The sequence below is a fragment of the Lepisosteus oculatus genome, chromosome 7 (genome assembly GCF_040954835.1).
Source record: "Lepisosteus oculatus isolate fLepOcu1 chromosome 7, fLepOcu1.hap2, whole genome shotgun sequence".
NCBI classification, from domain to species: Eukaryota; Metazoa; Chordata; class Actinopteri; order Semionotiformes; family Lepisosteidae; genus Lepisosteus; species Lepisosteus oculatus.
This window is the reverse complement of record NC_090702.1, coordinates 6,235,154-6,262,325: the sequence shown is the minus strand read 5'-3', so window position 1 is coordinate 6,262,325 and position 27,172 is coordinate 6,235,154. Positions and strand designations below refer to the sequence as shown.

The 27,172-nt window shown below is 37.5% G+C and overlaps 1 protein-coding gene across 1 annotated transcript in view; it reads left to right on the top strand.

Annotated features, from left to right (window-relative positions):
- The window catches only part of kcnq1.2 (potassium voltage-gated channel, KQT-like subfamily, member 1.2), a 291,253-nt gene that overhangs the window by 6,585 nt on the left and 257,496 nt on the right, over positions 1-27,172 (top strand). The window contains exon 3 of the mRNA XM_069192074.1: positions 20,735-20,825. Coding sequence (XP_069048175.1) covers positions 20,735-20,825 — 91 coding nt within the window. The remainder of the gene's footprint in view (positions 1-20,734; positions 20,826-27,172) is intronic.

The window sequence follows — 27,172 nt, the reverse complement described above, 5'->3', positions numbered from 1 at the left end:
CATATCAGCTCAAGAAACTATGCATGAGCAGTCAAGTGCTGCAGCAGCTAATCTGATGCATTCTACCAATCCAATATAATTGCTGAATTGTTACTTCCTTTAACATTAACATTATTAGTTTCTTTCTAATCCCTACTATACATCTAAAAGGATTTGTTGACCCACAGAATTCTAATCTAGTAGGATTAGTAGTTAATGTGACAAAGTTCCTATAATTCCATTTGAAGATTGTCATAGAATTATAGTATTTCTGCATGAAGAATAAAAAACATTGTTCTGTTCTGTAGTGCAGTTGTCAAATGCTCAAAGATACCCCATGTCCATATTTTTCAAGGTGAAGAGAACAAAAAGGTCCACTAAAAGATGGAAAATTGTCAAAACCCTCAGAAAAGTCTCTAATTTTATCACTCTAAATTGCTGTAATCTGTTGGAGCAGAAAAGTAGCATTTTGCTAAACCTCAAGTGTTGCAAAATGGGGAGCTATTAAAGGTATCATTACATCAAATTGAGTGTAAATGTTTGTTCCAGCCTGATTAAATACTCTGTAAACTTGGTGGTTCCTCTCCACATGTATGTAACATTCAAATAGCGCAGTCACCACTTCTTTTGACTCCTGAATTTTTTAAAAACATTCATAGTGATCCCGTTAAGTTTCTTACTGGACCAATATTCACTCCTGATCCTAGATACTGTAACTGTAGACCATGGGTTTTTTTTTAGGTAACCTAAAATCCTCAGTGAGTAACAACCTGGAAATTGTTAATAGACAAATGAAGTGAACAATTCAAATCAAGTCCATAGGAGTCCAGGGTGGAATGGAAACCAGCTGACATGTCTGGCTTCTCCCAAAATTCAGGAATAAATGTGTTTTCTAAGCTTAGAACAATGGTTCCTGGTCCTGGTGATACACCTGCTGGCTTTCATTCCATTCCACCTTCATTAGATAATTGAATCCTTGCTTGATCTAAGAAGTTGCTTCCATTGAATATTTGCATTTTGTTTTGAGTCGCAAGATTGGGGGTTTTATTTTACTTGCAAAATACAATGGTTAAAGCTCCTACATGTTTAAGGGCTGAGCACAAGCAGTTCAAATGAATCTTACTTGACCTAATACACTAAGTCACTGGAGGGTTTGATTGACAAACTGAGGTTTGGACTGGAACAAATACCAACAGGTGTATGGGTCATTAGGATCAGGATCGGGGGGTGGGGAACTAACCGTGATCGTCACTGTTGGTCAGATGTGTATATACTGTAGTGTACTAGTCGCACATTAAGTATTTATTTCTAGCTATGAATCTAGTCTGTGAGAATAATGTTGGGATTGAAACTCATGGTCCAATTAAATAAACACTGCATTATTCTATAGTTCTATGGTTCCTTAGTCAAGTAAAGGTTTGATCTCAGTGAAGAGTCATTGCAGAAAAAGAAAAGGTCATATCTAGTCTTCTCTTTTATAGAGCCTCTACATTGAATTGGAAACGTGTTCTAATGCAAGCTCATCCAATTTAATAGGATCTGTTTTTTTTTTTTAAATAGCCTGTAGTCTTTTACTGAGGTTATAGGTCACATTTACTGGGCTCAGTGTAGGTTACAGCTAATATGGGCAGGTGTAAACAATATGTGTTTGTTTACTGTAACAGAAGTAGCATTGTCATTAATTGAGCTGTGTTCATGTCCAGGGCTGCCCTTAGGTGGTTATTTTAATCCTATTAAACTGACCTCTTCTTAAGGCAGGTCTCTTACACTCATTAGAATGTTATTAGGTCTCGTTCATGAAATCTCAACTCATTATATACATTATACAAATGCTAGGTCAATCCATTTGTTTTCTAAATTGCTTGATCCAGTACAGGGTTGCGTGAAAGCCAGAGCCTAACCTAGCAAGCAAAGAGCTCAAAGTAGGATACACTCTGGATGGGACAAAGTGTAATTTTTACAAATCATTGTATGACCTAATGCTATTTACAGTTTAAATAGTGAGCAGCTAGGTTTTTTCCATGGGATAAGAAATTTACTATTTTTTATAAAAATGTAAGGTGGCTATTTATAAAGAAAGAAGCATAAGGTTTCATTTCACACCTCTCTTCACCTATCCTGACTTCACACTACCTGATTAGCCACTCTGTCCCCTGCTCCCGCCTCTCGCTCCTCCTCTCTCCCAGCTTTTGTTCTTCTATGCTACATTCTTTGCTTACTGCCCTGTCCTTCTCACACCTGAAGAAGGCTCCATGGCCAAAACTTTTTTTTTAGCATAGAATAAACCTATTACTTGTTCCTTTGCAGCCTATGTATGCCAACGCAGCTACCCATCTGAACTACATTTGATATAGTTGCAACATCTCCTGCTTAAGTAATGAATTCTACTGGTAGTAACTAGTGTACGTGGAAGTGGTCTGTTCTAGAACTTCCATCTTTATTTCTGTTCTGTATGATCTATCTGCATTGTCCCATTTGGACTGCAGTGGCTACACCATGAGAAACCCCAGGAAAAAATATTCTCCACCTTAGAATGTTTGTAGCTTTGAATATGATCTGAAGGCTATAAAATTCAGCTTGCTCTCCATGAGACAGACAGGGAGGGAGAGAAGCTTGGGGGTGAGAGTGTAGGGTCAGCCATTGTACAGCAGTTAAGGGGCCCAATGGAGTAGGATTCCTCTGCCGGCTGCGGGATTTAAACCGGCAAGCTTCCAGTGACAGGCGGAGATCCTTAACCACAGAGCCACTGGTCCATCCCATTAGCCAGTTACTTACAGTATGTCATGCTGTTGAACATAATCTACTCTAGAGTAGATGGTTGTCTCCCAAGTGTTACAGTATGGCAATATTCAGACTCATAATTAGCTGATACAGTAGATCTTATTTTGATATGTCTGTGTTTATAAAAGATGGGATGTCAACCTTTGCAACACCAAATAAGAAAAGAATAGATGTTTTAACTAGTTTTCATTGCTGACCTTTTAGTATTTGTAGTTTCACAATTCCAAAGCAACCCAAATTGTGATTCACATTTTTTTTCTTGTAGAGAACAGATCTTCTTGAAGGGAAATGTACAGTACTTTGCCTATCATTTCTTCTCACAGCTCCAGCATCTCTTCAGGATTATGATGTCAAGGAATTAGTAAGAAGTGAGCCGATTAGACTAGCTTTCAAAGTTTCTATCTGGCTATACTTTATAAAGTACCTTTCAATTTGAAGAAACATGTGGACTGTCACAAGCTAATGAGCAAGCCCTTCATCAAATAGAAAACATGTATTGTGATGGAAATCTGTATAGCCAAGGGTTATTGTTTTTTTTTGCTTTAGGTTTCAAGCCACCCCTTTAGATGGTAATTGAGACTATCATATTTCATTGATTTGAATGGAGCTGGAACCCAGACGATAACAAAATTAAACCTCTGTGATAGCTGCACTTTAGGGCTCCTTTGAGTAACTCTTAAGGGTCAATGGGTATCTGTAGTGGTGGCTATACACCTAGACAGGCTGCCAAAGCAATATTTGATCATCTCGGGCAGATAAGATGGCTTTTCATTAAGCATGACAGACTAATAAAGGTGTTCATTGAGATCTCTAGTGCAGTTTTCTTATGGACCAATCTTGTCATGGGTTTGCCAGTTTTATTAGTCAATCATTGTGATGAGTTTGGTCTGTTCTTCCTGGTTTTAGGGATGCTCTACATCACTTTATAAAGAATTGTACAGAATAAGGCACTGCTGTCCACCCAAATAAGTAAAAAAAACATCTTTCTTTACTTTCTGTTATCTTTTGATTGACAATGCTCACTGTCATTAGTGTGGCTTTAAATGTGACAAGCACGCTTGCAACACTTGTTTTAAATGTGAACGTCTGATCACAAAAGCAAACAATCTGTGCTTGACTTATTCTGTTTACTTCTGCTCATTTTTTTGTTTCAGTAATGCCTAAGCACAAATGATACACAACACTTACCCTCAATTCATTTATTAAAACTTGGATGCATATGAATCACAAGTACATTTCAGATGGGTCTATTTAACCCAGCTAAGCTCACACACGGCTTGGAATAACTTGCATTCTGAGACCACAATCTGCTCAAGCGGAATTTAACTTAATAGTCAAAGCTTGGTAGCTGTATTACCTTAAATGCCTAAGCTTGAGCCTTTGTACACAACATGGCAAAAACAAATGAATAAACAACTTTCCACCAACTCTGTTAAGGACAAGAGTAAAAGTTCACCTGTTAAATGTATTTGAATTCGGTATTCACAATGTATGAAAATGACATGGCAAGGAACAAATTACTTGAATGTATGACTGATAGGCTGCTTCCAAGGGCACAATTGTTTTACTGTAAATAGCCATACTGGATGTCGGTTATTTAATTGAGATTATTGGTGATGGGTGCAAAAAGCTCATTCTGGGACAGGAGTAATCTATTTTATTTGGTATTAAAGAGGTGCACAAGGTACTATGGTGCTCTGTTTTTTTGAGTCTTTTATGATGCTTAAAAAGCCCTGCAATTGAGTCTCTTGCTCTTACTTTCACTTGGCATTGTAGCATCGGAACCTTGGGATCACTCTAGGAAAGGCAAGGCTATATGTACTGCCTTCATGATGCACAAAAAACGTTAAAAGGCAGGTTCTGGTTTGCAGGCGAGTGAGCTCTGGCTGCTACTGCTTCACCTCCACCTTATTCTTTGATTACTTTTTCTGTTTTGAGATGTTCAGTCTTTCTCCTTATTTCTTTATACTGTCACCTGTGAGCACTGAAGCTGCTTGCATGATCAGTTAGGAACTTCCTTTTAACTCTTTTCTCAATTCTGTTCCTGCCTGAATACCTGACTTAATATTTTTTGTTGCCCTCTGGCTTGAGATTTCCACTGGATTCTGTATGCGTGTTTGCTGTCATGGTTTATAGTCATTGTCAGCTATGGGTGTCTCTTCTAATGGAGAATACTTTAGTGTTTAAAATCCAGTGATGCTGTTTTATTGATACAGCTAATCCAGAGCAATTTATGTTTATGGTTCATCACGATGAGTCACTTCCTTTGTTACTATACACTGATACATAATTACTCCCACAGTAAAAAGATTGCTGTGCAACTGTCCATATCTGGTGGCAACATAATCTATACAATCATATTTCTAGATGGCAGTTTTCTGCACTATTTTATCCCATTGGCTCTGGCATTCATATGAGGTGCATGTTGTATATTGCAACTAATTGCTCTCCCTGCACTAGCTGGGCATGTGCTGCCTCTAGGCTACACCAGATTTTGGGTTATTCCCTATAGGTAGGGCAATATTAAAGTCTTGCACCTCCTGGTCAGGGTGCTGATTTTTCAGTTATAAATCACTTAGATCTTATCTAACATTCTGCACAGGAATCTTTTGAGCACTGAATTCTATCTTTTTTGTTGGTATGTCTGCTTTTCAATCCTTTTAATAAATCTCCTTACTGACATTGCATTTGTTTTTTTTGATATACCACTAATGTTTATTTTATTCCAGAATGTAACAATATAGAATCCTTTAACAAACATGTTAACTCTTTAGAAATACTGTGAAAGATTTAGATACAGTATCACCATGATCCAATCATTTGAACCAATCAAGGAAAGTTGGTACAGTATATATTGTAATAAGCATTACTTAGTGTAAAGTGTCTACTGTATATTGGGGGTCAGTGTGTGGTAATCTAGGAAAACTGGAATATTTGAATTAACTCTCGGTTTCAAACCTGTTTGAAATTATGCCCCTAAAATGTTAAAACCAGACAATACAAAGTAAGAAAATTGGCAGTACCTGAGCAATTATGAAAAGTAATAAAATAGTTGAATGGAAAAAGCAGAATCAGTAGCTCAGACAAATCTGGTAGAAACTCGGTTGAAGAACTAAAACTTTGCAGCTGTAAAACAAAAGTGAAGAGACTGATATAGCAGAGTACCACTGTACCACCTTTCTCATTTTGTGCTACCTAATTTTCCCCAAAGGGAAAAGCCAATTAAAGAACTATTAGATCAAACCCAAGACCTAATTTTTCCTCCTACCACTAATAAAAAAGGACAAATTTTGGGAACTCAACTACTTAAGCGATATAGATCTGAAAAACTAAACTGAGCATATCCCAAACTGTCTTGGTGTCTAGCAAAGTCCTATGAAATAAAGAAGATCCAAGGCTCTCTACAGCATGGTTACATGCAATGGTGAAGGAAATCAACGTTTTTTAAAATAGTTTGTGTGACTAAGTCTCATACTACATCAATGCATGTCATTGTTTCTTTGCAGTGATCGTCACTACTACAGTATGTCTTTCTGGTTTTGAGGGAATAGTTTGGCAGATGAGATTCCAAAAAACTATTTAGTGACACTATATGGCATACTGTACATCATGCTAGTGTCTCTTTATAATGACACCCTAGCATACATTAGTCAATCTGGTTCCTACAAAAATAATGTACGGTTTCTAGCTCTTAATCTAAATCTGTATTAATCTAATATCTAAAATCTGATTCAGTACTTCTTAATGTTACAGAAGACAAGACTGTGCACAATGGGTGATAGTTTTGAAGAGGTCGCTACTCCAGTCCCTTGGAGATATTAAAAATGGATCTTTTCAAAAAGTCATTCACTTGATTTACTTCAAATTGTACCGATACAATTGAACCGACTTTATTCAGTTTGGTAAAGGTTGTTTACACAATTTTAACTGATATATAATTGTTAAAGGCTGAAATACAGTAGGAGACAATAGAGGTGTTTAAGAAGCTAATTAAAGTTTGTAATGCCTAGCAATATCAACATTTCAGGCTTCAAAACTGAAGTGATGTTTGCTGAGATGTAGGGAGTCCAGAGTCTGCAAAGCATTTGAAGTTTACTTGAATTGTTTATGGCAAAACATAACTAAGAGTCAATCAACCATCCAGAAACACACCATGTAAGATGAGATCAAGAAAAGGAAAATAGGAAAGGCTTAGACCACAAGAGGAGAAGAGATGGAACTTGAAACTTGTGCCAGGTGGGAGTACCTACAGTAGTTCATGATCATCTGGGGAAAAGAAATGATTGGGGCTGCTGTCCATATTTAAACCTTACTTGAGAGGTTTTAGGGATCTTGGGTTTCCTGAGTAAAGAGTACTTTGGTTAAAGACAGCCTTCCCTGGGATGCATTTTTAGGACAGTAAGCTTAGTCTCCCATTTACTTTGGTGCATTCAGGTTTATGGAAACTTTTACCTGTAGATTGAGTTGCATTAAATTAGAAGACGGCTTCTCTCTTTGGCCTCTTGGCATTAAAGAGACAAACACTCAGTAGCACCCTGGGGTTTTCTGGGTGTCTTAGATGTAGGACTCCTTGTCTCTAAACTTGTGATTACAGTAACTTGTAATTAATTTGATATATCGTATATAATGCTTTTCTGGACACTCCAATCAAAGTATTTTACAGGTAATGGGGACTCACCTTCACCACCACCAATGTGTAGCCCCCACCTAGATAATGTGAAAAGTACACTGATAGGCTCACCACAGATCAGCTATCAGTAGGGAGAAGATCAGTGATGAAGCTAATTCATAGATGGGGGATATTAGGAGGCCATGAATGGTAACGACATGAACCAAAGTCAAGACCTCCATTTTACATTACATCTATACATTTAAGAAATGAACACTAATTCTGAGCTTGGAAACCAAAATGGCAGAAATCCAAGGCACAAGAACAACAATTATAACTTCACATTTTATGATAACATACTCATTAAGTGATGCACTAAACCATATTGCATGTGTATTAGTCTTTCTAGTTTTGCAGTGATCTGGGAGAGAACAAGAAAAACATTGATTACCCCCAAGGAATCAAGCACAGTTGTTGACCGTAACCAGCTAATGTTAGTGCTCTGAGGACACGCAAAGCCTTCACTAATTAATAGCAAGGATGAGGCTCAGCTTTGCTGCGGTCTCACTTGGCTACAGCACGAACACATGGCTGTGGGGGAAGAAAATCTATAAACAGGAAGGCTTTCTCACGTACCATTGTTGGTTAACATTAAGTCTGCTGCAGAAAGTCCCAATGGTGCATAAATTCTTTAGTAGGGTATACTGTAATTAACGGATTAAACTAAAGGATATCTGCACCCACTCCTAGCTTCATCTAAATACACCAGTTGACTTTTGAGATTGGAATGAAAGGTTTTATAGACATTATACCATAGTTACATGATGGTAATTTTTCAACTTGTAAATGGGTTCCAAATCATAGCCTTCTCTTAAATAGACTTATTTCTTTGGATTGAGAAACTGCCATACAGCTTTCCAAAAAAGTTTCTTAGTAATGGTGGGCCAAATTTTGGAGATGTTTAAGCTCCTTTCTGATACTGACCCATTACAGTATGATATGGTTGCAACAAATGAAATGGTGAATTGAATAGAAGAGTCGTTTTCAGCGTGGTCTCCCTGGAATAACCCTTTGCAACAGAGCTATTCATGGTTTTTAGTTTGAAAAATGTGAATTGCTTATTGGGAGTGGAGGGGGGGGGGGGGTTCTGCTGTTCATAATGCTGGATAAACCACCAGCTGTTTTATTTTAATCTGCCTCCAGGGGTTTGTCTAGTACTTTAAGATTCTTAAATAGTGACCTGGTTTGTTTTGAAGCCACTTGAGGGACAGTCTATAAAAAGGTTTTCTGAGTTAAGTGGGGGGAAACAAATCAGTTGGGTTGTCTCGGTAGTGGCCTCTTATTTTTGTTTTTTGAAGGGCAAATTAATCTGATTGTAATCCAATGATTCCCAATGTACAGTGCCTGGTTGTCTGTAAGGTATAGAATGTGAATACAGACAAGTGCAGTATTGCCATACTGTAGAATTCCCTGGTACAGTAGATTCTGATACATTGACTCTGACAGTTTTAATCCCTAATGAAAATGGCTAAATCTATATTCATGTAAGTAAGAATTAGAAACCCACCTAACAAATACTGCATGTCAGTGAGCACGGGGATAGAGCGGTGTGTGAGGATTAAGATGCTGATTGGTGGAGTGGAAGTTTTTTCTGTGGATTATCTCTGGTCACATTAATGCATCCCTGGAGAGAGGGCAAAATATACTGTACATACAGTGACAAAATGGATTTCTCCACAAGTAGTGTGGAGTGTAGTCAATAAAATCCAATGGGGGAAGACGGTCTTATCTCCTGATAAGTCTTGTCTAGCAAGCTGATTTAGAAAGAAATCACCAATCAGGGTATGGTCCCTTGCAAGTGGCAGTGAGTATCATCTGTCCAGCAGGCAATGGGTTCCTGTTAAAATGTGCCTTTAGTTGCTGGCATAATAAAAGAACAGACTATAAAGTGAGAAAGGGTAGCTGAATAAATCTGCCAAGTTGCTTTGCAGATCAAGTTCAAGTTTGTCATTATACTCATATACAGGTATATGGTATAACAAAATGCTATTTAGCTAGCTCTCGGACATAAGTAGTACAAAGAAAAAAAACATCAACAATACAATTGTATAACAAAAGAAAGACCGAGACAACAGGCAGTGTGCAAAAAAACAACAATGGGTAATGTGCAAAACAGCAAAAGGTAACAGGTTATGTGCAAAAACATTCATCAACAGAATGAAATAAAGGGATAGAAGTTATGAAATGATGGGGAGTGCGCTTTTGACATGTATGGTAGAGGTAGATTTTCAATGTGTGTTTTTGGGTTTTTGGTAAGAAAGAAATAAGGCACTGTGAGGTTCAGATCATAGGTGAGAGTGAGAGAGGCTTTAATAGTTTGATAGTGCGGGGGTAAAAATTGTCTCTGAGTCTGGTAGTCCGGGCCCACCGGTACCGTTTTCCAGATGGTAGCAGATCATAAAGTCTGTAGCTGTGGTGTGTGAGGTCTTTGATGATGCTTAGAGCTTTCCTCAAGTACCGTCTGTCATAAATGTCCTTTATAGATGGGAGGGCAACCCCAGTGATGGACTGGGCAGTTTTCACCACCCGCTGTAGGGCTTTGCGGTCAGCAATACTGCAGTTGCCATACCACACTGTGATGCAGCCTGTCAGTGTGCTTTCTGTAATGCATCTGTAAAAGTTAGTGAGGATCTGGGGACATATCTTAGCCTTCTTCAACCGTCTTAGGAAGTACAGGCGCTGTTGCGCTTTCTTGATCAGACAGGTGGTGTTGAGAGACCATGTGAGTTCCTCGGTGATATGGACACCAAGGAATTTGAAGTTACTGAGCCTTTCCACTTTAGTCCCATTGATTTGGATAGGGGCATGTCCGGTTTGCAGTTTCCTGAAATCAACGATCAGCTCCTTGGTTTTGCTGACCTTGAGGGTGAGGTTGTTGTCATCAAACCACGTTGTAAGGAGATTGACCTCCTCCCTGTAGGCCCTCTCATCACTGTCTGTGATCAGACCTACAACTGTGGTGTCATCGGCAAACTTGATGATGGAGTTGGTGTTGTGTTTGGCTTTACAGTCGTGGGTATAGAGGGAGTAGAGCAATGGACTAAGCACACACCCCTGGGGGACCCCAGTGTTCAGAGTTAGTGTGCCGGAGGTGTGGTTTCCAAGCCTGACAGCCTGAGGTCTGTCTGTCAGAAAGTCCCGAATCCAGTTGCAGAGGGTGGTGTTGAGACCCAGTGCACTGAGTTTCTTGACTAGTTTCTCTCGGATGATAGTGTTAAAAGCTGAGCTGAAGTAGATGAATAGTAGTCTTGTGTATGTGTTCTTTTTGTCCAGATGGGATAGGGCAGTGTGTATGGCAATGGAGATTGTGTCGTCTGTGGATCTGTTGGACCGGTAGGCAAACTTTTACAGGTCCACTGTGTTTGGAATGGTGTCTATTAAAGACACCATTCCAAACACAGTGGACCTGTAAAAGTTCACTAAAAGTGCTTCATGACCAGCCTCTGGAAGCACTTCATGATGACAGGTGTTAGTGCCACTGGTCGGTAGTCATTAAGACATGTCACTGAGTTTTCTTTGGTATTGGGATGATGGTGGTTGTCTTGAAGCAGGTGGGGACTACGGCTTGGTCCAGAGACATGTTGAAAATGTCTGTGAATACACCCGCCAGTTGATAGGCGCAGGCTCTGAGGACACGACTGGGTATGCCGTCGGGTCCTGCAGCCTTGCATGTGTTCACTTTTAGCAGAGATCTCCTCACCTCATTTGCAGACAGTGAGAGCAGCTGGTCAGCTGCGGAGTGTGCAGTTCTGATGACTGGTTCTGTGTTGTTGGCTTCAAACCGAGCATAGAAGGTGTTGAGCTCGTTAGGCAGGGAGGCATCATGGGCAGGTACACAGATGTTCTTCCTCTTGTAGTCTGTGAGGGCCTGTATACCTTGCCACATACGCCTTGGGTCATTAGTGGTGAAGTGTTCCTCTAATTCCTGTTTGAGCATGTTTTTTGCATGTTTAATACCATTGTTAAGATTGATCCTGGCTGATCTTTGTTCTGATTTATTGCCTGATTTGAATGCTGCATCCCTTGGTTTGATTAGGGTGCGAACCTCACTGTTCATCCATGGTTTCTGGTTAGGAAAAGTTCTTATTTCTTTTGTGAGTGTGACATCAGCACATTTCCTGATATAGCTAGTGACTGATGATGCATATTCCTGTATGTCGGTGTATGATCCTTGTGTGGATGCCTCTTTAAACACATTCCAGTCAGTGCATTTAAAACAGTCCTGAAGGATTCAGCTCCTTCAGGCCACACTCACCGCCCTGACCACTAGTTTCACTCGCCTGTGCAGCTGTCTGTATGCCGGGAGGAGAAAAAGAGTGATGTGGTCTGAGTTTCCACAGTGGGGGAGGGGTCCTGCCTTGTAAGCGTTCTGAATCTTGGTGTAAATGTGGTCCAGAGTGTTTTCTCCTCTCGTTGGGAAGGAGACATGCTGATGGTATTTTGGGAGAACGGATTTGAGATTTGTTTGATTGAAGTCACCCGCGACGATAAAGGTCGCGTCGGGATGTGCAGATTCCTGTTTGTTTATTGCAGTGTGCAGTACCTCTAGCGCTTCTTTGCCATTAGCGTCAGGGACGATGTAGACGGTGGTGATAACACCACTGTGTTACCGTTGTGATTACACAACAGATAATGTTGTGTAAACTAATTACAGTGACTGTGGAGAAAAGTGAACTTAAGTCTTGTGGTAACTCATCCAGTATATTAGGTTATATACTGTAGTAAACCTTGTTTACCCAGGTCTTGCTCCTGCTTTTCCTAAGCTATAGTTATCATAGTATCTTTGCTTCAAACATGAAGACCGTTTTTAAAAGCTAATGGACAGGTTGTCTCCTCTTGAATTGCAAAAGTGGTGCATGACAGCACTGGATCATGGAAAAATGCTCTTTGCTCTTGTACTAACCTGTGTGTTTATGGAATTTTAGTTGCTCCAATTTTGATGAACACCATTCTACTGTGCAAATCTTATTTTGGAAGGATATAAAAGATGCTCAGATTATCTACTGAAACTATGGGTTGCAAGGAGAAACAAAATTCATTTTCTTAAATATAACAGGCATCTGGGGATACTGTACCACAGCTGCTATAATGTATTCAGTTCTGGTCCCGCAAGCCATGAAAATGGATGCAAATTCAGAGAAGGGTAACCAGGCTTATACTGGGACTTTAAGCATACTTGCATACAAAACCGCTTTAGCCTTCTCAAGAAAATGATGCTTGGCTTTTTTTGTAACCAAAGGTTTCAATAAGATTGAGGATATCCCCAGTTTTCATTTTCACATTAGTTGGCAAAATCTGAACATGTAAGATCCATTCATCCATTTTCTCTTTGCATCTTCCAATTCAGGGTAGCAGAAGAGCTGGAGCTTATCCAGGCAAGTAGCAGGCACAAGGCATGGCACACCCTGGACCAGATGTCATCGTGTAAATCTATCAGCTGAAGTGCTGGCTTAAGATGGCTAAAATGTCAGTAGTTGACCAAACTGTTTGTATAAAGAAAAATGGAGTGGAAAGATAGAGATGATTAAGAGTTTTATTGTGCATGTGCAATACGAAAGTAACAAATTGCTTTAAGTAGCCTCAATGACCACAGAATCAAGTTTGTCCATTCTACTGTAGCATCCTAAATTGGTGTTCGACACTGTCCTTAGATGTTCCCAGTGAGCAGGAGCCTTTTCCCAGGACACGAGAAAGGAGTACACATTGTAACATTTCTGCGTTGGAAGAGCAATTTCATTCAGTTTTACATAATACCTTTAGTTTTGTGTTTAGATTAAATATTTAATGCATAATATTTGTTTTGCATAAGGTGATGTTCCTGTGTTGCAGGCTGGCCCAGTGAATGGCGTAGCTCTTTAACCTGACCAGATAGTGCAGCCAGCAGTGCAAATGGTGTATTAGCAGATCAACCATCTGGTCGTGGATAAAGCACGCTGGCCGTCTCTCCATCCAGCTTCTGTGTTGCTGATACTGTGTAGATAAGATTGATCCTGATTTTGGCATCATTAATTTCTTCATGAAATTGCATTTCAATAACTTCTAGGATTTTAACAGGATACTGTATATGCAGAGAGTAATGCATCCATCCATTGTCTAACCTTATCCCAGCAAACAATAGGCACAAGGCAGGATACACCCAGATACATAGACACACACACAGTCACTCCAGGGTCTCGGAAGCCAATTATCCTACTAGTGTGTCTTAAGTGTTACACCTAAACTCTAGAATTCTTGACTTTTTCTTTGCATGTTACTTAAATTTGGAAAACCAAAAGAAGAATATGCATTGTCTCTTATCTTAAGAGAAATCTATTCTCTATTAAGACTCATCCTAAATTAAGAATAAATAGGTTTATTCCATGCTGGAAAAAAAAGAGAAAAAAGAAAACACGTTTCGGCCGTGGAGTCGTCTTCAGGTGTGCTCCACGGCCAAAACGTTGTTTTAGTTTTTTTCCAGCATGGAATAAACCTATTACTTGTTCCTTTGCAGCCTACGCATGCTGATGCAGCCACTCACCTGAACTACCAAATTAAGAATGATGTACATCTCTGAAAACATTTGCTGACTTGATATGTAAGGATTAAAGTTTATTATCATTACTGTACTACCACACTGAGACTTAAAAATACACAGTTGAATGTGCTCTTCATTTATTTTGTGATCAGTATATACTGTACATATGATACAACTAGAACAATATCGTATTAGGCACATACCGCAGAAGTTACCAACAACAGCAAAAAATTAGAAATGTGAAAGATGAACCAAAAGAGAACACCGTACCAGATATTGCATGCTGTAGTAAGGGATGAAATTTGACATCTGTCGTCTTGAAAAATACCTATTCAAAGATCAGAGTAATTAAAGTGAGGGCATTTTAAAATCTGGTGGCAGTAGATTACTGAACCTGATCTGGAGATTTTATTTTGCTTTAGTTCTGTGACTACCAAGCAGGATCCCTAAAATTTCTGAATTCCCTCACCTTTTTTAAACAAACCGTCAACCTAATACTATAGCTTTTGTGAAAGATTCTTTTGCTGCTCATAAATTCATTTTATTTTTTACTTCCTGTCATTTAATGCTCTGCTTGCTCTATTATCGGCTGGATGCTATTCAGAAACAAAGTTTTATGAATTCTCTAAGATTTGTGTTTTAGATGTAAAATTCTCAGTCATGTCATGGGTTGGCCCTATGTTGTACGCTCTGTATAGTAATCATAAAGCCCTGCTTTCGTTGCCTTATTTTCTAATGCAAAATTATTTGATGTTGCCAGTGAGTGATTTTTCACTTTAACCAATAAGATATGAAATGAAACCATAAAGTAATGGCAACCAAAATGTACAGTAATGTCAAGCAGCAAGAATAAAAATAAATGGGGAAAAATGTATAAAATATTCCTGAATCTTTTACCACTAAACTTCCATTGCAAAATCATAATTCCTTTCCTATAATCTTACAGACTCTGAAATTCAGTCCCTTAAGGCAATATGTTTAGAATTGAAATTCTAAATTCTAATTTTTGTTTAAAAAAGATAGATACTGAAATCTATCTACTTCTGAGGACTTATTCACTAACTCCTTGGCAGTTGATTTTGTGGCTGAAGACCAAAGCAAAACATGATAGTCAAAGTTAATCTCCCACTCTCACCAGAGGTGGTGCATGCTGCACTATTTCCTTAGTTTCCTTCGGTATAGCTGGTGTCCTCTTATTGTTTTACCTGGTGAAATACTGTAAGATTTGTTGGGTTGAAAATACCTTCTACAAAATCTCACTGTAGTGTCCCTGGACTTCTGTCCTTTTATTAATGAATGCTACTAGAATGGGTATCACTGTCCTCTACTGGTGGAATAAGGCAACTGTGAGATTAGAGACCAAAGGTAAATTAAATTACTAGGATATCCAATCTTTTAGCACAATTGAAATGTGTTTAGGGAATGTATCCGATTTATTTCAGATTCCCCAGCAAGCGACAGTGTTGCCACACTGTGATCTGGCTGTTTTACATCTCTATATCCTTCAACAGCATCATGCCAAGAACACAAAGCCCCTCCAATTATGAGGGCAATGGGGGTGGGGTGGGTTGGGGGGGTAAATTTCACACATTTCTCTTTAACGACAAAGTCCAACTGCTTTACAGAGGTGCATGTTGGGAGAAGAGGATTGTATAACCAGTGTAGATGGCATCTGGTGCAATGTCACCCCTACTTAAAAAGGGATAATCTTAAATATATGGATGTATCCCAAACACACACTGCGAAATATGTAAAAATAAAGGCTCATTACAGTCCACATGTTACTTGCTTGGAATTTATGGGAAAATTGTGACTCATTACACATTAAATTTATTAGGATCACTAACTTAAAGAAGTGAGGGTTTATGTGCTTTTGAATGGTATAATCTTTAATAAAACAGCTATGCTAACCAGAATCAAAATAAGGAGCTTTTTTTATTGTTCTAACATTTGCGACCCAGACACTTTTTTATTTAAAAAAAATAGGTTGAGACCGAAGTTTAGGATCTCACATGATGAGTATGATTGAGATGGTTTATTATATTTACTGTACATGTAATATCTGGTAGCTGAGACAAATTTTAAGTACTTGGGCATACCAGTAACACAAAATGACATTCTTAAATGAAAGGCTCCCCACCTAGAAAGTTAAGGGCAAGCCCATTGTGAAACAACAGTATTAACAACAGTACAGCATTTATAACATTTACTATTATGACAGGCCAATGTACTGTATAATAAGGCTTACAAAAATCTATTGTTAAACTAAAAGGTCTTCTCAGTGCAGCTTCCTGAACCTTGAAAGATGCTACCTTCTCACGTCAAAAGGAAGAGCACTTCCAGGTTGTATGCCCATTACAGCGTTTGTGGAAACTGATATGATTGACAAAACTATCTCCCACCAAAGCTAGGGTGTAAACAGCATGGAGCATAATGATCCTTTGCGAGATACTAAGTTTTTTTTTTTTACTCATAAATTGAATCTTGGGCCCTTTGTCCTTAAATGTCAAATACTGTATCACTACCATAAGCTGTGACCTTTGGCATGTGTACTGTAAGTCTCAATGGACAGTTAAGCACTGTAAACAAAGTCTTTGTTTCCTTTTAATTTCATTCATCGTGTGAATACTCCTCTGGTTTGATTTTATGCTGTACAGTTTGTAATGAGAATTTACTCTCATTTCCCATTTTCCCTGACTTGGGAAAAATCCTGTGCAACACGTTTTCTTTGTGACAAACCTCACCAGGTTTTCCTGAATTGTCTTTGGTTTGTTCTAGCCCGTTTCTGGAATGGATTAAATACATTGTGATAATGCAAATCTATGTTAGGACTGCCCATTTCATGGATTTTTATCATTTGTTTTTATTCATAAAGTTTTCAAAACTGGCAAAAATGGCGGCACAGTTGTGCTGCATCAGTTCTTTGGTTCAATTGCTGGGATGCTATACGGCTTGAGTTTGTACAGTATGTTCTTTGAATGTTTGCACATTTCTTCTAACCAGTTTCAGTCCACAGTCCAAAGACGCGCTGGTAGGTTAATTGTGGTTCGTGGAAAATTGGCCTCATGTAAGTGCATGCCTGTCTATGTACAGTATGTGTGCCATGCGGTGGACTGGTGTCCCACTGCTTGCGGGGTTGGGCTCCATCTCCACTGCTACCCTGTGCTGGATAAAGTGCTTAGAAATTGGATGGATGGGTGGGTTTCAGTACAGACTATCCTACTTCATGCAAATGTTCTAAAGGTTTACAAGCCAGTATGCCAAAATTCATGTCTACCAATATTATAAATTCATATTTTAGTATATAACTGGGGGATTCACAACAGTATTTCTTTCTAAGTAAAAGAAAATGATTATTAACATGCAATATCATTGTTACAAAGGTTAGCAGATAGTTTGTATCTACAATGTACACTGGGGGGCTTGTACTTGGGTGCAAACATTTCTAGAGTATTACATTACCAAGGTACTGTACTGACTAACATTACTAGTATAAGAGTAAGCTGGGAACCATTACTGAGAAGAAGCAGTCCTAAAACAGGCACATCAGTGAGAGCCAGCAGTAATTTTATTCCTTTCTTTGCTTCTCTGCTTAAATTCCATTGTTCACCGTACTGCAGATATGGTATTACTAACATTCATGGTATTACTAGCTGAAGAACTAGGTTGTTAGAGCGAGGAAAAAGTACAGTTCCAGACTACATTACAATTGGTTCTACCATCCCAATTTACAGTTGTTCTATATCCCATATAGAGGAACTGAAGAAGAAGGGACTGTCTCATTGTAAAACCCTTGAGCTGAAAATAAAGATTGCGCTGTCCAAATGACTTTATTAAATCTTCCTCAATGGGACACTCTGAAGCTGATGTTCTGAAATTGAGCCCTGTCCCTAAACACCCACAACTGAAAAGCCCATTAGTAAATTTAAAATTAAGTACAGCTGGCCAACTAAAAGCTTTGGAGCTTTATCAAACAGGTTTAAGGTGGAACTGAACTAGAAGTATCAGAGAGAACCAGGAGAATGCAATTGCATAGGGTAATATGATGCGTGGACCTCGGTATGTCAAAAAGAATACAGCATTCTAGAACACTTTTGATATAATTGTGGAATCAGTGCATATGCTTTGTGTGAAGTACACATGTATTGAATTGCTTCCATCTCTTTTTGTATAAAGACACCAAAATTCCTTGTACAAGTAGTTGGCAAATAAAGTAATTCTGATTCTGAGCAGCCCCTTTACTGTAACGTTCTGTTCTAGGCAATCGCATAACTTCACTGTCCATAAAATACTATCTGCTGAGGTGCAATATCCAGAAAATGGAAAAGGTACCATCAGAACAAAAAACTGTCTGCATCTGCTTAGAATATCTGTCTGCTGTTGCAAATATATTTTTTTTGTTTTGTTCGGAGGACATTCACACAAAGCTTATTTGAAATATTTTAATAAAGAATAATGCAGTTACAAGAACTGGGAATGAACTTGGGATGTAATGTCTGCACAATCTGCTCAATTTGAACTGTCATATTATTCATACAACAGTATGTACTGTACCTGGGTTCATGGCTGTCGGTAACTAAATTACTTTTTGAACAGAAGGCTCTAGCTAAATTGAAACATGTTGACAAGACCTGATGCCAAGGTGATTTTTCTTTTTAAAAAGGACACCACGCCGGAATGCAATTGCATATTACTTTGAGAGCTGTACAATTTGAAAATATGGTGTACATGGAGTATTATGAATAGAATGATGCTGGAGAATGAAGATCTTCAAAAATGTGGAAGAGAGAGTCTGATTTAGTTAATTCATTCCTTTGTGATGATGCTACAATATACTGTACATTAACATTTTCTGTTATAAAATTTTTTTGCAGCATTAGTAATTATGGGGAAATTAATGAACAAACTGAATTAACATATCATTCAGACAATCCTAACTTATAAAAAATCCCCAGATGTGCCCCTTTAACTACCTTAGCCTTAATTTCTGTAATCCAAAGTTTTTATACTCCTTTCCATGAAGAAATTGTTTTTTCAAACAGTGAGTAAACAATGTTGACCTTTATTTAGCTTTCATGCATATGTTCAAAACTAATGGAATCTGACCTTAGCATGGACTAGTTAGACAAAAAATATCTCCTGTAAGTGCTAAAGGAACACAAGGTCATGCAGCATCTGGGAGAATGATGTAATTGCTGTTTTATAAAAAAAAAAGGATCATTTTTGTTCTTTATCTCTGCAGTAATGCAGATGGAACATTTTGATCACAAAGCTCTATGTGCTTTGCTAGTAACTCTTAATCCTAGTAGTGGAAAATACAAGCCCATCTGGCCGAATGTGTTGTAGAAAAAGGGAAATCCTACATGAAGAGAGGGAATAAAGGGTGAAATGGGAGGAGACTTCTTATATCTCATGAAACCAAGTAATTTCTAACTGTATTCAGTGTCCTCTGGCTTTTTTTTTCTGTGGTTGTACATTAGCTTAAATAGATTGTGTCTGTGATAAAGTATTTGAAATGTGCACCATGGTAGATGAGGAGAAGGCAAGGCAGACTGGTACTGTAAAACAAGAGCTGCGTTTGTTTATTTTACTAGATTGCCACTTTATAAAGAACTTCATTCACTTTCCTTTTCAGTTTCGGGTTAGCCAGAGCAGTAGGTGCAATAAGTGCTGTTTATTGAATGCTTGCTAGTGCTTGTGGTCAGATCCTACATGGGGGATCTATTTGCTGCTGTGGAAGCTGACGAGAGACTTCTCTTAACAGGCTAATTATGCAGTAATGTAAATCCAGCTCGTACACATTGCATGATAACATATATAGTACTCTCGATGGAAGCTGGCAGGCGCAAGTAAATAAATTGAATTGGTTGTTCTTAAATTAAAGCTATACTGCAAAGCAGAACCCACCCAAAATAATGACACTGGCCGTGCTTGAATTATCTAAATATATGCTACTATGGGCCAGCATAATATAGTAGTTCTTAACCAGGAATGTATTGTTCTTAACATTAACTAAATTACAGTAAGTGAAGGTTATTGCTGCACCTGGATGACTTGTTGGTATGGTGTCCCTGAATTGGATGAAGTTGTTAGAAAAGGGATGGATGAAAGTCTTCTTTCAGTATTTCCAAACTTAATGTTAATACTTAATGTTAGCTGCTATATCAACCTGTAACTCACAACTGGCAATGCATTGAAGCTCTGCAGGTCTGAGCCTGTTCAGTACCTGGATGGAAGACCTCTTGGGAAAGCTAAGGTTGCTGCTGGAAGAGGTGTCAGTGGGACCAGTAGGGGGTGCTCACCATGCATTCTGTGTGGATCCTAATTCCCCAGTATAGTAGTGGGAACACTACTCTGTAAAAAAGGCTCTGTCAATTGGATGGGACATAAAACTGAAGTCCTGACTCTCCATGGTCATTAATAATCCTTGGGTGTTTTTCAAAATATGTCCCCATGGCTTCATCCCTCTGTTCTCCTCCCCACTAATAGCTGGTGTATGGTGAGCATACTGGCGCACCTCGGCTGTCATCACATCATCCAGGTGGGGTAGCACATTGGTGGTGGAGGGGAGTCCCCATTACCTACAGTACATAAGTGCTTTAAGTGGAGTGTCCAAAGAACCGCTATACAAGTGTAAGCATTATTATTACTTTTGTTCTCGTTACCACATTTCAAAGAACTAACCCTGGTTGAGTTGCGCATTGGTGTTTTGTTCTGTAATTGCAACTGACGTGACTGATATTGCTACTATTATGAAGCTTGTGTTTCAGATGCATATTTTTTATTTTCAGGTTTTTAATGGTGCTAGTCTGTCTCATCTTCAGTGTCCTGTCTACGATAGAACAGTATGCTGAATTTGCCAGTGGCACACTCTTTTGGATGGTAAGAGCCTTTGTCGGGTAATGAAGGGCTTTTTTTACAGGTTTTAAAGGTTTTTTTACAGCATTGTCAAGGGTAAATCGAGCTATTTTTTGTCCATCTATTTCTCTTTAAATACTCTGGAGTACGTTAACGGAACTTGGGTTATGAATTTCGATAATTGCATCTTCAAGATTCGAATAAAAACAAGGCAATATTAATAAGACCTCTGCAGTTATAGCTGCAGACTTGCAGTATCTTCTTATTCACTTATTCAAGTCAGTGTTTTGCAAGTCCTGGCCTTGAGGTACCACTGTCTCTTCAGTTATCATTCCAGATGAACTGAGAGTCATACTCAAACTGAACTCTTTGTACTTTTAAAACCATTTCTGTTCTAAAAAAATTTTTTAAAAAGGCCAGGAATTTGAGTAATACTTTTTCCTGGTACTCTTTCAGCTCAAATTTTTAGCTAATTTAACTAATATGGTACAAAAATGCTAATTGAGACTCTCATTCTTGCCTGTCTGCAGCATTATTAATTGCTAAGTAATATGAGTTATTTAGAAAGATATAGGAGAGCACTGTATCTGCTCAGTTTCTTGGAAATGACTGTCCTAAGTATATACAGTACATTAATAGTTAAAAATCAATTGATTGGTTCAATTATTGATTTAATAAGCTTAATTGATCAAGACTTTGGAATGCAAAAAGTATTAGTGAAGTACTAAAAAAGGTACCAGGGGAACACTGCTTGAGACATTCCGCATAAAAATATCTTCTAGGTTTTATAATGAATCACATATTGATCTTAAGGGCAGGATATGGCTAACACAATTCTGAACTATATGTTCAGGCACTCGGAGTTTGGCCGAACTAGGTAATTTAAGATTTTGGAGAACTTTTTGTAGAATTAATGAGATGAGAGTTGAGTTCTTGGATCCTTTTTTAATGAATAAATTAAAATGTAAGAAAATGAAATGCTATTGAAAACTTGAATTCTTGGAGTTGTATACTTTATGCATGTTGCTGTTCCCAAGGTTAATATAGACTTGAGATTGACAGCTTTTCTTGATTGGAATATTCATACTGGGCATGGCTTGCTTTTTCTGACTCTTGACACAGTCCCATTCTTAATTGTTTTCTGCTTTATACTTTAAATCCTCATTTCCTTTCGAAGCTAAATGACTTCGATTTTTAAACAACACCTGTCAGTTTCTGTGTAATGTATTTTGTATTAAAGTACTGTATGTTTTGAATTCGTTTTATAAGGAGATGTGCAAATGATTGTGTATTTGTATATGACAGCAGTGTTTTTTGAGAACTGATATGGAAGTCAGAGATGTCAGTAGAACTTTTTATATTACTGTTACATGTGAATTGTTTTAGAGTTCTCCAAAAGTGTGGCTAAATTAGCACAGCTACAAGAGTAGTTTTTTTTTTTTCCTCAGGAGTAACACGTCTGGCTATAAATCTTGAGATTAAGGAATTCCTACTGTATGTAAAATACACTACATATTTATTTTATTCTGTAATACAATGAGCCACCACATGAGGGTAGCATTTCATTGGGATATCGAAGACATCCTTGCTAAAGCCCAAGCTACTGTAATTCAGAAGGTGGAGGTCTTATACTGGTAGTGGCAATGACTGCATTTGTAATAATTATAGTAATCTCAGTACAATCAGTCTGACTTGTTGTTTGAGCATACTTGTTGGCATACAGTTTGAGAGAAGGTTAGTAGCATAAAAGTCAAGCTTTCTGATTTAGTTTTAACTCAAATTGTAACTAAAATTGTGTGTATATCTATTAATAGGGAAAATAAGGCAAGGCTTTGCAGTATGTCCCATTTTGTTGAATTGCATATGATGAATACACTGAAACTTAATTTTATGAACACGAAAATGCTCATTTTCAACAAATATGGGCCAATTAAATGACATATTGCAAAGACAAATTCCACATGAAAATGTTTATTGCACAAGCATAACCGCATTTGGTATTGCAAACCTAAATTAGTGCAGGTGCACACATTTACTTTGACAGCTCATGCAATTTAGCTTGCAGGCCTCTCTCTTGCAATTATAGTTGATCACAGATTACAGTATAAATAAAAACACCTGTCTCTGCCAGGTTCCTCAGTCAAGTACTGAAGTTCAGGCAAATATTTAAGCATGCCATTTTCAAAATAATTTTCAAAACAAACAGAGGTGAAGCTGCAGAACTGCATAGATCAGGAGAATGGTATAAATGGTATATTCCTTTGAGTATTGTGAACTCAGTCATTAACAACTCAAGTATATCATACCGGCCAGTATCTTCAAACTGAGCAAATGGCAAAAATGGAACTGGTAAGGCCAATGACATCTTTGAAAGAGCTAGAGTTCAGTGGCTGAGATGAAAGAAAATGTCCATGAGTCAACAGGACTTAGGTCATCGCAGAGAGGCAAATCCATCTCAAATCCCACATGGATGTCAGTGATACTGCAAACATTGGGGAAACAGGATTATAGTCACATGAAATGAATCTGAAAAATGTTGGGCTAAATGTAAGGTCTTACATCTGCTGCAAACCTCCTGCAGTACATTAGCCAGTCAGTACCTTCCCTACTATCATGCATGGTGATGGTAATGTACTGTAGTGTGGGGCTGCTTCTCATCAGAGACTGGGAAGCTTGTCAAGAGTGAGGATGGAGCAAAGTGCAGGAAAATCCTAGAGGAAATCCTGCTTCAGTCTGCTGAAAACCTGCAACTAGGATGAGATTTCACAGTAACCTGAGAAAAAAATAAATGTCTTTGAAAGTCCTGATTTGAGTCTGACAAAGTTGTGGCAGGACTTGAAAACTGCTGTCCCTTAACAATTTCAAACCAACTGGATGGACCCGGAGCAAGTGGGTGAATAAGAAAGGGTAAACTTTGTACCATCCTGGTTTGCAAACGTGGTAGAGACTGTAACTTCTGCCAAAAGGGCAATCATTGTTTTACCTGTAAAAGTATTCAGTTTATGCCTTAATAATTTTACATATTTGATTGTAAATATTCCCCTTTAAAAAGATGCATACAGTATGCATTAATTAGTAATTCAGCAAAATGGGACATTATGTGAAGGGTGTGTATAGATTTGCAAGGCATTGCATACATATTTAGGTGACATATTCTGCCCCTGTTTTGGACAGCTACAGTACATGAAAGCAAAGTAATTGATAACAGGATACTTTTAACACACTAAACTGGAACTGGAAATCGAATTGAATTGAACTTTTTAACCCCGCTCTAAGTTTTATAGAACTGAATTTCCAAATGTGGAGAATTTTTTTTATTTTGCACAATCAGAATCCATTAAGTGCCTTGAGTTGGTCCTTGTCTCTCAAAAGTGTGTATAGTATATTACTGTATTTGCCTTGACCATATGTACTGTAAGAGGATATGGGCACCAGCTGAATCTATATAAGATCAAGGATGATACAGACTCATGCAATGAGTGCTCCTTTTAGGCACAGTAAATCTGGGATTTTCACACAGTAGAATCCTTCATTCATTCCAGCCAAAAGAAGAAACATGAGACTAGAGTTGATTTGTTTTTAAAGACCTATTGATTGTGGTTTCATGTGTTACCTCCAATCGTGTAATTGTTTTTGCTATTTTGTTTCCTTGTTGAAATATTTAAATGATAAGATTTCTTCTTATCATTTTCAATTTATGGTACCTGTTTTGCAAAAGTAAACATAGAAAATAAGGGATAACGCACATCAAAAGTTTACTGGCTGTGTAGTAACAAGTTTGGATTGATTGGATTCAGTTTTATATTCAATTTTGAATGTAATTTTTTGGTATATTCTCTTAATACTTGAGTAAGTGGATATAAGGTAATAATAACCTTAGACAAACATCTTTGTGACATACAATAAGAAACACCCCTTTAATAGAAGAGGTAAAACCGCCACTATCTAAGAAATAATGCAAAAAGTTAGTCATAGAAAATGTCGTTTTGAATGCACTCGAAAAAAATGAGGGGCATAATGTTTAAACTATCATGTGTATATTTACTACTGTTAAATTGCAAAGATTTTTTGGAATGGGAAAAGTAATGATTTGATTCAGATGTTTGAAGGTGACCAACACTTTTCTTAACCAGGCTCACTAAGGACACTGATGACTAGAGGGCACCCATGGATGTTCTATATACTGTACAATACTGTATGTACGGTATATGAAACAATAGAAGACAATTTCTCCTCACATGCCTATTATTCTCTGGAATAAACATCCATTACTCTATTACTCATCCATTACTTTTTCACTCAATGTTCTCCAAACTGTTTCCAGCATCTTTTAGTATTTTACTATATGACTTGGATTTATTTTTCATTTCTGAATTGTTTTGTTATACCAAGTTATAACATTAATGCGATTATGCTTTAATCTCACTCCAGTTAAGCAGCTTAAAGCAAAATATGGTCCTGGAACTAATAAAAAAAAACATAGTTATTTTACCTCTGCTACATCTTTGCGTGCACCTGTGAGCTGCCTATATAAGTGTTGTGGATCATACTTTGTACATTCAGGGTTAGCTGACATGCATGAATCAAAGCTTGTTTGTGTTGGATTCCAGAGAGCACGTTGGTCCCCCAGGATATTTAACTTTCAGGATGCTTGCCAAGATAAAGTTGCCTAGTGCATGTAGACATCTTATCACGTGAATATTTTTTATATAGATTAAAGATTTGTAACACCTACTGTACTGCTGCTTATGACCTGAGTGCAGCTGTGAAACAGCTAAACATACCCCAAGGCTTGTTAATCAAACAAAGTTCAAGTTGTAGTTTATGGGGTGTGTGCAAGCATTATTCAGACAGTGCAGCATTCATTTTGTAAAGATGTAATGGATTTGACAGATTCTACATATAAGTAAGTGGTATATGTTGGGGGGCATACATAAATACACTTAAAATACTTTCAGTTTTATTTCACTTAGTTTTCTAGGCAGGTGGGACAAACTTTTTTCAAGATGTCACAATAATTACAGTATATATAGATATCAGACAAGAATATTATGTGGCACACCAAAATGTACCCCTTGAAAAGATTTAATATCTGCACAATTTTCACTTTTAACTGTGTTCCATTAAATTCTCCATAAAAATTGGTGTTTGGTACTGTAGGTACAGTGTGCACTATCCCTCACTTTTCACTCATTTGTAAATATCAACATTGAGTAGAAAACCTTACAGTGCTCTCATAAATTCTTTACAAAACACAGATTTACAACCTGAAAAATGTAATAGATTTACAGTGTATACAGTGGGTATAGAAAGTCACCACCCCCTTTCAAAATGTCTACATTGTTTTGTGTGATGCTGGGAAAACAAACTTTTTGTACTGTTTTCATGTTTTTGAATGGATGGCAGAAATAATGGATTCTTAAACCGTTATTTTGTATAGCTAGGTAAATTAAATTTTGAATACATAAGTAGAACATATCGCAATGAAAGAAATCTTATGGTTTGAGTTGAACCCATTCCCTTAATTCATAATTCTCTTAAAAAACACATTTCACACAGAAAGGAGCATTGGCTGACAAAGAAATGATTTAAAATGAAAAGATTAAATGATCTTGTGCTTCAAATTATAGACATGACTTTTCAAGACAATTCAGGCTTAATTAATGTGTTAATTTGTTTGGTTGTCTGTCAGTGCTTTTCCATAATCCTTAAAAATAAATCAAACATTTCACTTAAAGCAAGCTGAAGTATTCATCGTTGAAATAGAGGATGTCAAATGTTTTACATGTCTCCTTCAAATTGCTTTTTGCTTGATTCTTCTTTAATCAAGTTTTTTTTCCTGCAGAGCAATATAAATAGTTCCAGTCATGTGCTTTATGTAAAAAGCTATTGAGGATTTTTTTTTCTTGAAAAAGAAAGTTATCAGAGGCACAATATACAGTATCATTTATTTTCAGTTTAAAAATTTGAAAATTAATTCTAATTTTTCTTCTAACATACAGTAAGTACTAATGCTTTTTAAAATATGACCTATTCTGGAAACTATTTGCAGAAATGCTACTATCGACCATTTTTTTTCTTCATGGTTGGAAACACGATCTGCAAAAAAATTGTAACTCTTTCTACTAAGAATTGTTTTTTCCCACTTTAGATACGCTATGACTTCAGATTGAAGAACTTAACACTCTGTATCTGAACCATACTTAAACTCGGGTAATGAAGAATTAAAAACTAAAATGAAGTAGTCTTTCTGATTTTAGGTTTTACCGTTGTTACCTTACTATTATCTCCTTATTTTCCAAACTTCTGAAACAAAACAACCAAAATGGAATGAATTCTCCTTTTGAGATCACATCTTCAAATAAAATACT